The sequence below is a fragment of the Dendropsophus ebraccatus genome, chromosome 1 (genome assembly GCF_027789765.1).
Source record: "Dendropsophus ebraccatus isolate aDenEbr1 chromosome 1, aDenEbr1.pat, whole genome shotgun sequence".
NCBI classification, from domain to species: domain Eukaryota; kingdom Metazoa; phylum Chordata; class Amphibia; order Anura; family Hylidae; genus Dendropsophus; species Dendropsophus ebraccatus.
Genome location: NC_091454.1, coordinates 69,589,760 through 69,602,880, shown reverse-complemented (window position 1 = coordinate 69,602,880; position 13,121 = coordinate 69,589,760). Strand labels below are relative to the sequence as shown.

The following is a 13,121-nucleotide window of genomic DNA, read 5'->3' as shown; positions in this document are numbered from 1 at the left end:
AGGAATAAAAAACGTCATCATGCATCAATATGCAGAGTTTGCAGAAGGCTAGCCCGAGCACTTTTTTTTTTTTTTTAACGAAAACCTAGTGGATTTATTTTGCTATAAAAAGGACCATATATATGTACCTTCTAACCATTGAATCCCCTGAATACAGCCTTTAAAAAAAGATTATAACAAGCCTAGTACTAAATCATGTGTTACCCATTAAACCAGGGAGGAGGAACCACGGCCCTCCACTAAAATTCCTATCATGCCTGCTGTCCATGCATGATGGGAATTGTAGTTTTAAAACAGCTAGAGGGCCAAAAGGTTCTCTATATTAAACTTGAGTGCAAAATTAAATATTAATAATTTTAACAACAACAACAACAACACAAAAAACAATAGATAAAAATTGTATCCTTTATAGCAATATAAGAAGTGCTTACGGTTCAGTCAAAGACAACGAAGAGCATCTGGTGTTATCTGAAAGGATAAAAATAAAAGAGTAGTAACAGAATATTATAAAATGCATTTAGGTGATATGTGCAATACTAATTTCCCCCACTAGATGATGCAACAGCCTATAAAAAACACAGGGTACATTAGTGCTAATAACAGCAGTTCTGACTAGAATACTGAACTAGCAATTACCTGGACTTTATGAGAGATGATTAGGAAATGTGTATGCTGAAAAACACATCGCTCTAGGCTTCAGAATACATGGCACTGTATATTACGCATATATCCTTCCTTACACCTCATGTATGGTGCACATCTATCTTAATATTTAAAATCTACACATACACTAATAAAAAAAATACTAAACATTACATATTCCATAAGAACTACGAGCATATAGAGACTTTATATTTTGGGTAGGGTTGAAGACCTTCATTGCCAAGATAGAAATGTGAAGATATTCAGACCGTACTGCTGAAGAATAGAATGAACCTCTGTTTAGATCTCATATCTTTCTAGTGCTAAATGGGTAGAAGTGAACTATGGAGCCCTTTCATTGTGGCCTTAGATCAAACTTCACCAATGTTATCTTCTGGTGTGACAGATACATGAAGATCACTTTGACTGGATTACTATTACAAATGTCAGGTTCAACTATGCCACTGTAAGATGGAACTAAATAAACAGCAATAACCTCACAAGGGAAAAAAAAGACTCATCTTAATATGTATATTATCAGAACTGGGGATTATGGGCTCTCCAGAAGGGATCCACATGGTATTTCATACTTCCCGTTCTGTATAAAACATCACTATTGATTTAACTATCATCATGCCAAACATTTTGAGGGATGAGGATCCTCATGCTGAGACCCCTCATAAACTGAGGCAAAAGTGCTCAGTTAAGTGCCTCTGCCCGGATCCCTGACGTTCTGCTCAGCCAATCATTGGCTTCGTCAGGACAGTACACTGATTGGATGAGCGGGATGTCAGGGAGCCACAGAAGCTGGCCAGAGCGCGGACAGGTAAAGTATTAAACGGCAGCGGTGGGATAAGGGGGATGTGACTTTGTATAGTCGCAGCAGAATGAAAAATCCGCTGCAAGTATGTAAACCCATACAAACTGGCAGCACCAGGAATCGCAGCAGATTTTGCAGCGTGAAATAAATAAATAAATAAATTGCATTAATATAAAATCGCCTATTGTGGGACACATATACCTATTGTCAGGGGTAAGTCACTCACACTGTTTGGACATCTTGGTTTTAGACACTTAAAAAGAAGAGTTCCAATATTTTAAAATTCTCCCCGCGCTGCAAGCTGCCACATATTCTTACCCATGATGATTGGTGTCCCACAGCACAGCTTTGTTCCCATCCTGCGGCACTGCCCGCATCCCACTGGTGGTGGCATCACCGCTCTTCTGACTCCTGTTCTTTCTACAGGTCAGTTAAAGGCCAGAATCCAGGGTCTCCAATGCATCTCCATGAGTGTGCTATCATGGAGATGCATCGGAGAATCTGACTTTTGCCCTCCTGAGCAGCAGAGATCACGTGGGCACCAGCGGGATCCGATTGGCGCTGTAGGATGGTAGCAAAGCTGTGCTGCGGGACTCTGATGATCATGGGTAAGTATATGTGGCAGCCTGCAGCCAGGTGGAAATTATTATATTAAGGAATGCTTCTTTCTTTAAAGGAGACCTGTCCCCCCCCCGCCCCCCGTGCCGGGGTGACAGGCTCCCGACCCCGTTACAGCCCCCTATACTCACCTGATCCCGCTTCCTGATCCGGTCGGGTCATGGAGATATGAGCGCCCGAAGCGCGAGCTCACAGGAGAGTCCGACGCTCATAGAGAATGAATGGGGAGTCTGATGCTCCGTCATTCTTTATGGGCCATGGACTCTTCTGTGAGCGCGCACGCCGGGCTTTGGGCGCTCATATCTCCGTGACCCGACCGGATCAGGAAGCGGGACCAGGTGAGTATAGTCGGCTGTAACAGGGGGTCGGGAGCCTGTCACCCCGGCACGGGGGGTGACAGGTCCTCTTTAACTGTAAAATAAAGGACCTATTTCACATTAAAAGCCTTGATACTGCACTGTAAGTGAGAACTAATCTGATAGTTTGGCACTTGCTTATACCAAGCCTATACACTGGTCGAAAATTGTGCACGAGGGCTGCACAAACATCCCTGCTTTTTACATAGAAAATAACAAAGTTTATACTTGTCCATGCTTCGCCAGTGTCCTCCTGCCTGTTCTTTGTTCACCGCAGCAACTTCTGGCTCAGTCTCTTCAGCGACAGGCCACTCAGTCAATCACTGACTGTGAGGGGACAGCCCCCAGGCTAGTGATTGGCTGAGGTGAGCAGGGAATGCAGGGTACAGACAGCAGGACAACGGGGGAGCATAGACAGGCAAGTATACATCTTTATTATTTTCTGGCATCCGCCGCACATCAGTATTACACGTAGCAATACGTGGGCAGCGGACAATGATTTTTAAACCCTGGAAGACAATGATCAGCTCTTCAATTGATCATTGTCCAAATCAACCAGATTCAGCAAATAATCGCTTTGTGTAATAAGGCCCTTACTTTTTAAAAGCAAAATTACAGAGAAATCTTGCATTAAGAGCAATGCTAGAAAAGTCTCTTGCGACCAAACATTCTTTAAATTTGGATTATGGGCAACTGTTGCATTACAGTAGGAGACACATAATCCATTCCATGGACAAATTACCAAAAGGTACCATGCTCACTAGGGGACTGCCAACTACAGCCCACTGTCAGCACCTTGGATAGGGCCCGGGTGCTGACAAATTCTCTTTAAATAATTTATCTTTTATAAAAGGGCAAATGTGATAACCAGCCTGAAGTGGCGCAGGTCTATAAAAGCTAACCACCAGTGACATTAGGGTCTTCTGCATGGTTATAAATCATATCATGTTTCTATTATAATGATTCTAAAACCTTAATTTACACAATGCCTCTATCTTACCTTGGGGATGATACTGTTGGTTGGTGATGTTAGTGTGTGCTTCTGGGGCATCACTCTCAAGGCCGTCTAGATCCTGTAAAGCTCTGTCTTCTGTTTGGCCATTTGTTTCATTTGTCTCTTCAACTTCTATTTCAGCAACCTGCTCTTCATCAACAAAAGGTTCCACTGTCAAACAGAGGTTCTGTGCTGCTGGAGGCTGGCTGTCACCGTCTGTCCGTGCTATACACGGCTGCAGAGAGGTTTCATCATTAAACCAGAACTCTGGATTAAGTCTGCTTGAACGTCTTACATAAACAGAGCATTCCTGTTTGGAAGCAGATTTATTGGTCACCTGCTCTTGAGCAGCATCTGCTCCCATACATCGGCCCTCTTTCCTGAGAGCCAGATATGGCTTTTCAGTTTTCTCCATTGCAGGTTTGATCCCCTTCCCCAAACCCCCTTCTACTTTATCTTGTGGCAAACGTCTACAAGATAAATGAGAGAATGCTGCATATACTGGCTGGGCCAGCCGGTATGGCTTGCTCACGTCCTCACAAATGTCTCTCGCTAGGAGTTCTTTCAGGATTGAGGACCCTGACCAGGTTCGCTTTGTCCTTTTGAGCATGCCTAAAGCAAGACAGTTCCCTTTGACATTTGCCAAGTTCATTTTGTTTCCACAAGTATACTTGGGTTGCATGGAATCGCTTTTAGTTCTCTTTAAGAGACTGCTAGATTGCTGGTATTTCTCATCACTGTGATGCTTTTTGAGCGGAAGGCAGTAGGTGTGCATATACCGGATGAGCTCTACAACTGCATGTTTTTCCTTCTCACAGGTGAACTGTGGCTCCTGACCCTGTAAAGAATACAATGGAGAGGAACTTCCAGAATCATCATCGCTGTGCACCTCTTCAACTGAATCATGTTCTTCTTCATTGCTTTCATCCTTAGCTGCATGTTGAGTGACATGTGTGGTGGATACCAAATGCCTGTGTAGCTCACTACAGCTTCTGCCCTGTGCTTGAGGAATGCCAGTGGGTCTTTCTTGTGGACTCTCAACCTGCAAGACAAATTTCATTATGACAACTTATGGCCTGGAGTAAACATCATCCATCCATCCCCCCCCCAAACCCCCTAGAGTGCAACTACATAGCTACATTGGATATCACTGTACATTGGATATTGGATATTTTAAAGTGGTATTTCAATTTTCACAATATAGGGGATAAGAAGTTTAACTCATCAAAGCCTGGCAGAGAGCATACAGAGCACACATGTGCAGTGCCCTAGAGCCACTGTACCAGCCACCATCTAATGCATAATTTTCAGGAGGTTGCATTACGCTATTTGGGTCGCTGTTAAAATGATGTTTCTTAATTGCACTAAAATACATTCTTATTTCTTGCATTTGCTGAAGTGCAGAGGGTTAATATTTGTGTGTGAGAATAGAGGACCTTGGTTTCATGTTGTTTCAGCAATGAGAGAGTCCCTGGTCAAGTTTACTGGTGAGGGCCTATGTCTGTAGTAGTAGTCTGGCCCAGGCCTGCATTGTGTGCACATCTCCCTGCTCCGGCACCAGATGGGGAGATTTTATTCTCCTCAGAACTGTTAAGCTAATAAGTTATCTATCCCTCCATTATCCCAATCCTGTACCAGTGTGGTTATTGTATTCCTATGCTTTGAGTGCTGATCCACGCACAGTGAAGGAATTTGAGAGTTCCATTCCACCCCAGGGATCATCTACATCTACTCCTACATCTCTAAGTTCTACTAGTCAGAGTGGGTAAAGCCACTGTTTGGCTGTTCTATGCCTTTAATATTCCACCAGCATGAGCAACCCGATGACTTTTTAGGTGTGATCAAGTCTGTGATTTGCACTGCAATAGGTTACCGTATCAGCACCAAACCCAAGTAATGTTCTTAAGCTCTATTCACAGTAAGCCACATCTTAGGTAGAGGTTAATCTAACTTGACTGTGTCACTTTAAATAATGTCTCTCCTAACGAATGTGAACTAAAGAATACCTTCCTCAGTGAGTGGGGATAGCTTTCCTCCATTCTTGTGATCGGTGGGGGTGTCAGCAGTCAGACCTTTACCTATTATGTTGCTACCCTCTATCGTATGAGGAGGGAATACGTTTTTGAGTTGGTTACAACGTTGATATAGGCTTCCATATAGTACACAAAGTATTGGCCATATCAAAAGTACTGTGTACATACACATATGAACAAATTTATCTGGACAACGGCCATGAAAATAATTGGGTATACATATAAAGGATGCATATACCGATACATAGCTGAGACATCTTCACAGAATATACATTCTACCAAAACAACATACAAAGAAAACAAAACACTCACACTGTCATATATTGTTAACAAGAATGTACACAGGCTGACGTTACCTTTAAAGATTGTCGCTGAAGACGGACCTTTGAGGTTCCTTGATGTCGAGAGCTGCTCTCATTGTGTGCATCAGAGCCTGTGGGCGTCTGTGCTGGAGAAAGAAGCAACTTCTTAAGCTGGAAAAGATGAAGTGAGGACACATCAGAGACCATACATTGGAAATGATAAAAGCTTCAGTACATGTGATAAACACGCCACTAAAATACAAGCATGGCTTCAATTAGGCTAGCGTGCGTTAGTTTCCTCAGAACGTAGCACGCATGGAGACAGCATCCGCTCTCTAGTAATCTCAGCACAAAACCAATGCCTGCACAGGTATAAGGGCAGTTTTCCTAAGGGAGCTATGTCATTTTTCCCACTGTGTTTGTTTTAATTCAGTGTAGTGTTATAAATAAATGATATACCAACCAGGATTTTAATTTATTCTAATGATAGAGTCCGATTTTTTTGTTTTGTATTACAAGGACGTATTAATTCACTTTTTTTTCTCTTAAGATTGTAAGTTATGCAAAACAGATACTGTACAAATAGACAAACAGTATCTAGTAAGGGGGTATTCCCAAGTTCTAACAATGGCTCATTGCCCCCTATATGTAAAATCAGTAAGCTTTTTCCATTATAATCTATTTTCCATAAGAGATATTTTATGGCATACCCTACAAAAATACCACATGAGATATTAATGTAGTCAGATGGATGCTACGGGACACATGCTGCAGTTATTCTGTATAGTGCAGCTCAAGCATGGAATGGTAGCTCTCCCAGTGCAATGAGCCCACACATGTACAGTGTCTGTCCTCACTGTACAGGGCCAGTATGGCTAGTAAACACAACTGTGCTCACTGCTCTGTCTACCTTTACCTTTCCTGGGCTGTATCAACTAAAATGTATAGGAAAAAGGATTTGTCGTTTAATTTTTTCAACCATTTTCAGTCTAGTGCAGTTGCACTGGCAGCAGACATGAGAGGGAAGGACTGCGAGCTGCCAGCTGCACCTCCTTTTAATGAGTTTTAGACCCTGTTGCACCTCACTCAAGGCATGGCTTATAGGATATTAGCTAGCTGCAAAGAGGTGTGCCTAATTTTTGCATACATTTTTGGCATAACTAAGCCAAATAATAGATGGTGCAAACTACAAAAACTACAGTTTTTGTTCATCTCCCACAATGGGTCTCAAACCTGTTTAAGGGTTGAAGTACAGGATCTGCAACAGATCTGATATGGTTACATGTATATCTGTTACATATAAGTGCTAAAAAAAATCTGTTGGCGCAATAATAATAATATTAATAATAATAATTATAATAATAATAATAATATTATATCTACAGCATCAAATCTGCAGCAGATCCTGTATGTGTGAATGGATCCTTAAACTTTGGTTACCCATTTCAACCAGTCAGAACTTAAGTTTTTTTGTTTTTTTTACCAGAGCGGATTGAGAACAAACAGCCAAGCTGTGATTGGTTGCCACAGGCAGAAAAAAAAACAATTTTCTTGTGGGAACCGTAGTTGACCATTTAGAAGCAGTCCTCAATTGCCTGAGCAGCAGGAGTGATGTTTCCACAGCGAGGGAGACTATGACAACATAGTCCAAACACCAAGAAAAGACAAAGGCATATTGCAGCCGCATTTTTGAGTCCATATATTATGGACGAGAGACCCAGTCTAATGACCCAAACTGAAAGACATGAGTTCAGATCAAGACGCACAGTCAGACAGCGACATGTGACAGTAATACAGATGTAAAGATACATCTGTGTTATGCCCATGTGATGCCAGCCCTGGTAAGTTTATGTGGGCACATGACAATAAATAATTTTGACCATAACCCATCAAAGCAAATTTGTTATCCACAAGTTCCTCATAAACAATCCTTTTTGCCAGCCTGCTCGTCTGTGTAATAAGTATTAGATCACTTGCATGCACCACCAAACATCCCCACTTCTTGTGATAAAAATAATAAAACTTTCTTATTTAAACCTAAGGTTTATCCCCTGTAATAAAAGGTTACCCTTCAATAAATTACATAATAAAATATATAAACATATTAAAATGACTTTCTAATGTCTTTCTTGTATTGATTATATGGAATATCCTTACAATGGATAAAAAGAACAAAGTATAAATATAATAAGAAATATATTGTGTTAATGTCATCCAAGAAATGAATCCAGTTCCCCTTTAGGAGTCAGTGTAGTCATTTTAACATAAAAGGTTTATAATGTTTTGCTCTAACATTTAACTTAATGCCATAAGGAAAAAATACACACTGTATAATGGTAATAGATTGTGAAATTTACATCATAGTCCAATGAAATACAGAGAGGACTTGAATGTTAAAAGGGGGATATACAGATCACTATAGATAATATTCATTAGTTTCAGCCTTTTAAGAAAAAAAGACCACAATGACTACATGGGGAAAATGAAAATGTAATAAAAAAAATATATATAATAAATGTATCTGTATGATTCTCATGTAGTTTTAGGACACAACAACAGGTTTGTGGTACATGTAAATGCACAAAAGAAACTACTCTGTTACTCTAAATAAGTGGCATGAGAACTAAATTCTCCAGAGTATTCCCTGTAAGTACTCCTTATGTCACCAGTACTTCATGGCCTCTACAGTATAAGAAACCTGTCTAGTGCCCCTAGTCTAATAAGGTGTGCGCCTGGATACTAGTAAGAACATGTTACACAAACAACATATGGATGAGTTTTGTATATTTTTAAAGCCTTAAATGAAAAAATTCAGACCTTTGGTGCCTATCATACCCATGCAGGCGGCTATTCAGGGCCTCATCCATTTCCACTTTAAACAGTAGGAAGTGTTTCTTACTATAGACAGCTCATCTTCAGTTTCTAGACTCTTAGGGAACTCAGTTGGGCGGCTGGGTTTTGGAGAAAAGGCCGGTGCGGGGTAGATGTCCCCATCTCCAGAGGATATGAAGGCTGACAAGTTGATATCATCTTCCTGAATATCATCCAGTGTCTGTGTGAGGGCCGCCAGTAAGGCCTCATTTTCCCCATCAATCTGGAAATAGAAATGGCGACAGGATTTATGCAAGTCCTGTGTACAAACATTTAATATTAGTGCAAAATCAAAGGGGTTTTCCCACCAGAAGACATGTACAGCATATCTACAATATAAGCCATGCATCATGTGTCTCACCTCGGGGACCCCCACCTATCAAGATCAATATATTAAATAATGGCAATATTATAAGGCATAGATATCCTCTTTTGTGACATAATGCGGATCATACACATTAGAATAAATTTTCTTGGTACCAGCCCAAGAACACATCTGCATGGAGGTTCCAGTTGCTTTTTCATTCATTATATTTTATCCAGTTAAATGGAGTTAGCAACATAGACCTCTAATGTAGATGTGAACCTACTAGAGCCTAATATTTATGCCCGCTTACAGATAGCCCTAAAGACTGACTATGATGGGCAAATTGCTTGCTTTGTGCATGTATTCGGTTTTACTTGCCCAACATCAGATATGATTATACTATGAAGATGTGTACAAGTTCATTCAGGTTTAGAGCTGGCTACACACTTGGGTCTGATCACCATAATAATGATAAAATCAATGTCTAAAATACACCACTTTAAGAATATATTCATATAAAGGGACATCTGACCCACTGCAACAGATTTATAGGCTGTTGGTATTAGACATGCTGTCATACAGTGTATTAGATCATGAAAAATGGTGGCTGAAAACTGCTGTGAAATAAGCTGGGCACTTATGTTTTATGTTGACTTCCAGACTGTTTCATGTTTATGTCTCCCAGTACCCAAATGACTAAGCCATCTAATGTGGACTCTGGGTTTAGCAATAGATCGAGAGAGAATTGATTGATTTTTCCACGAGGAGGAAACACTTTCTGCTTCTTCTGCAGTTTCATTGCCGGATCTAAGCCATTTCCAGACTCTGGCACTCGTGTTTGCTATAACCTGCTGGTAACCTAGCTCCCAAATCCCCTTAGTCTTCTCACGAACTCTGTGTTTAAACACCTCCGATGTCTCAGACTGCAGCAAACTCCCAAACATCCTGTACTCTGCATTTAACAGATCCCCAGAGAGGCTAAATCCATGCTGACAAATGAGAGCCTTAAACCTGGGTGGAAAAATACATCCAAAAGTCCTAAGTGTAATACAAACCTGACAAAAGGGAAAAAAAATAATTAGGTGGGAAAACAAAATAAATACTATGATATATTAAATAATTGATTAGAACAAATCCTAATAAAAATTCCTTGCCATTTCCTTATCAGAATCCCCATTAATTACTAGTCATTCTCTGATTAAAGCAGATACCACACTGAATCCTTATCAATAATTGGAATCACATTTCACACTAAAATCAATAGGGATTGGATTCCAGGTGGAATCTAAAAATTTGTGTGACCTAAGAAACTAAGCACAGCTAAGCCTTTTCAGGGAGTCCACATCCATTTTGAGTGAGAAGTACAAGACTGTTGGGTAGCATTAGTAGATGTATGGACCCAAGGAACATGCAAGTAGCATAAATGTGAAGAGTGTGTAGTCACCTGAAACAGCTCAGAGTCATCGGTGCTGTACTGGCTGGACTCATTCTCCGACTGATCATTACACCACTGTAACTCATTAAAGCAGCTGTTAGTGTCAAAATCTCCAGCATCCAACTGGGACAGATCGATCTCAGGAAAGTCCAACGACAGAGACTCCTCACCAGGCTCCTGAAAGAGAAGCAAAGGACACATGAGGATAAACAAAATTACTTGCACTACAGGACATCAGGAAAATCCCATTATTGGCAGCGCAAATAACTAGCTTAGTAGGCCTCCAACATCTAGCATATAAAAAAAAATACAACTTCCAAATGGCAAGCATGCGCTCTGAAAACAGCCTGAAAAGCTATACCTGCTACACCATACCACAAGTATAGAATATTTCTAGCAGTGCCTTATTGCTGGATGCATATGCATTCAGCAACATGATAGAAACAGCAAAACTAAGATGCTTAATTCCAATTCTATACAAGTGCCATGCTATATTCAGAGTTCCAAACCAGGTTTGCAATGTGACATTGTCTGCACAGACATGAAAAGTCCTGAACTGACCCATATGCATGTTCTTATTGCAGTTTAGACAAACTGGAAATGTTATTTGCAACCTATTCCAAGCATTAATATAGAAAACTATTCCCAACACTGGAAGACCATTCCATACCATTTGTCTTCATATCAAACTGCGTGCAGCCTAATAGAATTTAACTGAACCACCACTAAGAAAACCCAGGTCTGGCCAGACACACAAACACATACTATACACACACAATGGTTTAGCTGTAAAACCATGTAAGATGTAATATTTTGGTACAGTTTAAGCCAACTAATAGCATAGACAGTCTAAGAATGCCACCAATTTATCTGGTGCATGCTGTCTAGTCTAATTATGCACTGTCTATCAAAGGGGTTATCCAGCGCTACAAAAACATGGCCACTTCCCTCCAGAGACAGCCCCACTCTTGTCTCCAGCTTGGGAGGGATTTTGCTGCTCAGTTCCATTGAAGTGAATGGAGCTTAATTGCAAACCGCACCTGAACTGGAGACAAGAGCGGTGCTGTCTCGGAAAGAAAGTGGCCATGTTTTTGTAGCGCTGGATAACCCCGTTAAATTAAGACATTTTTAGTAAATCTGGACCATTTCCAAAAGCAAAATATCTTGGTTGTGGCCTCCTTGTATGAACACCACTCATGGATCCACCAGTGGTTTCCTATGACAAATGACATGTTGAAAGATAAGACCAAGCAAACACTTTAAATGTCTGCTCTCTTTTAGGCTATTTACAGAATATCTCTCGAGACAGTGTGTGATATAATAATGTTCAGTGCGTGCTGCAATGCTTATCCTTTCCATAGGTTAATGTACAACATTTTACACCCAGCAATATGATCTTTGTTTCGCTCATTTTTCCATCTCTTGCTAAAAGTGTACATTTTAAGTGAATTTGTGCCAAGATAAGAAAACAAATTTGATTTCAGCAAGCCTAAGAAAAAATGACATTGAAGATCAATTGAAATTGGGTTTGTCCTTTCACATTAGTTCAGAAAATATAGGGCTTAGACGACCTAGTATTAAAAATCGATTGAATCCAATATTCAGATGACCCATAGGATGGTTTAGGAGCTCTGTCATTACCCAGATTACAGATCTGTTTGGCACAGTTATTAGTAATGAATAAGACCTTTCATGTCTACCTGCGCAATATATGGAGTAGGAACTCCAAAAGCAGACCAAAATGTTCCCCATCTGTAAAATTAACTAAAATATTCAGAACATTATTATTAACCATTGCCCAAGGGGAACACTGCAAAATTCTATTTGCCAGTATCTTTTATTTTAATTATGTTGCGTTGGCCTTGTATAGGTTATACTTCCTGGTAGTTATCATATGACCGGCTCAAGAAAAACCAAAGACGTCATGAATTAGCTGATCAATCAATTAAGAAAGATACATCTCACAAAGGGTGCGTTTACACAGACAGATTTATCTGACAGATCTTTGAAGCTAAAGCCAGATACTGACTATAAACAGGGAACAGGACATAAAGGAGGGACTAAGATTTCTCCTCTTCTCAAATTCATTCCAGGCTTTAGCTTCCAAAATCTGTCAGATAAATCTCTGTGTAAACCCACCAAAATGCTTCTGGATAAGCGCAAGTGGAAGACATTCAATTGCTAACACAGTCTTCTCCCGTGCAAAGCCTAATCTTCTCTTAACCTCTAGTAGATTTCACTGTGGCCTAATAGGAATACAACGTAATAGCCTTCTAGGTCAGTTTTCCTAACTAACTTTGAGTCGCACCACAAACTATGGAGATTTGATGGCACTGTGGATACATATGTACCCTCATGATGGCAACAAACAAGCATTTGTTAAATTTTCCATTTTTTTTATCTCCACCAGTCGCTGCAGTCCATTAATGACCACAGTAAAAGAGGCCAATGATTGGTCATCCAAGAGTTAATAGGAGGAAGACAAACTGCTGTTAAACACTACTGAGACTTATCATAAAAGCATGGTCCATGATGACATCTAACATGACCTATAGTAGTGGACTTCCGTATCTGCAATTAAGGTGCAGTGAGAACCTCCGTACACGTTAGATTGTCAACAAGAGCCTCAGACATTCATCCGAATGGTACTGGATGCTTTTACAAAGCTGTCTTTTCCAGCTAGTGCAAAAGATATATATATAATTTTTTTTTGCTAAAAATTGAAATATATCTTATAAGAGCA

General features: G+C 40.3%; 1 protein-coding gene across 2 annotated transcripts in view; it reads right to left on the bottom strand.

The window, feature by feature from the left end:
* The window catches only part of PPARGC1B (PPARG coactivator 1 beta), a 77,313-nt gene that overhangs the window by 12,118 nt on the left and 52,074 nt on the right, over positions 1-13,121 (bottom strand). For both annotated transcript variants that reach the window (XM_069972405.1, XM_069972414.1), the window contains exons 2-6: positions 10,388-10,555; positions 8,665-8,859; positions 5,820-5,936; positions 3,437-4,472; positions 432-468 (exon numbers count right to left, since the gene is read on the bottom strand). In XM_069972405.1, the coding sequence (XP_069828506.1) occupies positions 432-468; positions 3,437-4,472; positions 5,820-5,936; positions 8,665-8,859; positions 10,388-10,555 (1,553 nt within the window). The remainder of the gene's footprint in view (positions 1-431; positions 469-3,436; positions 4,473-5,819; positions 5,937-8,664; positions 8,860-10,387; positions 10,556-13,121) is intronic.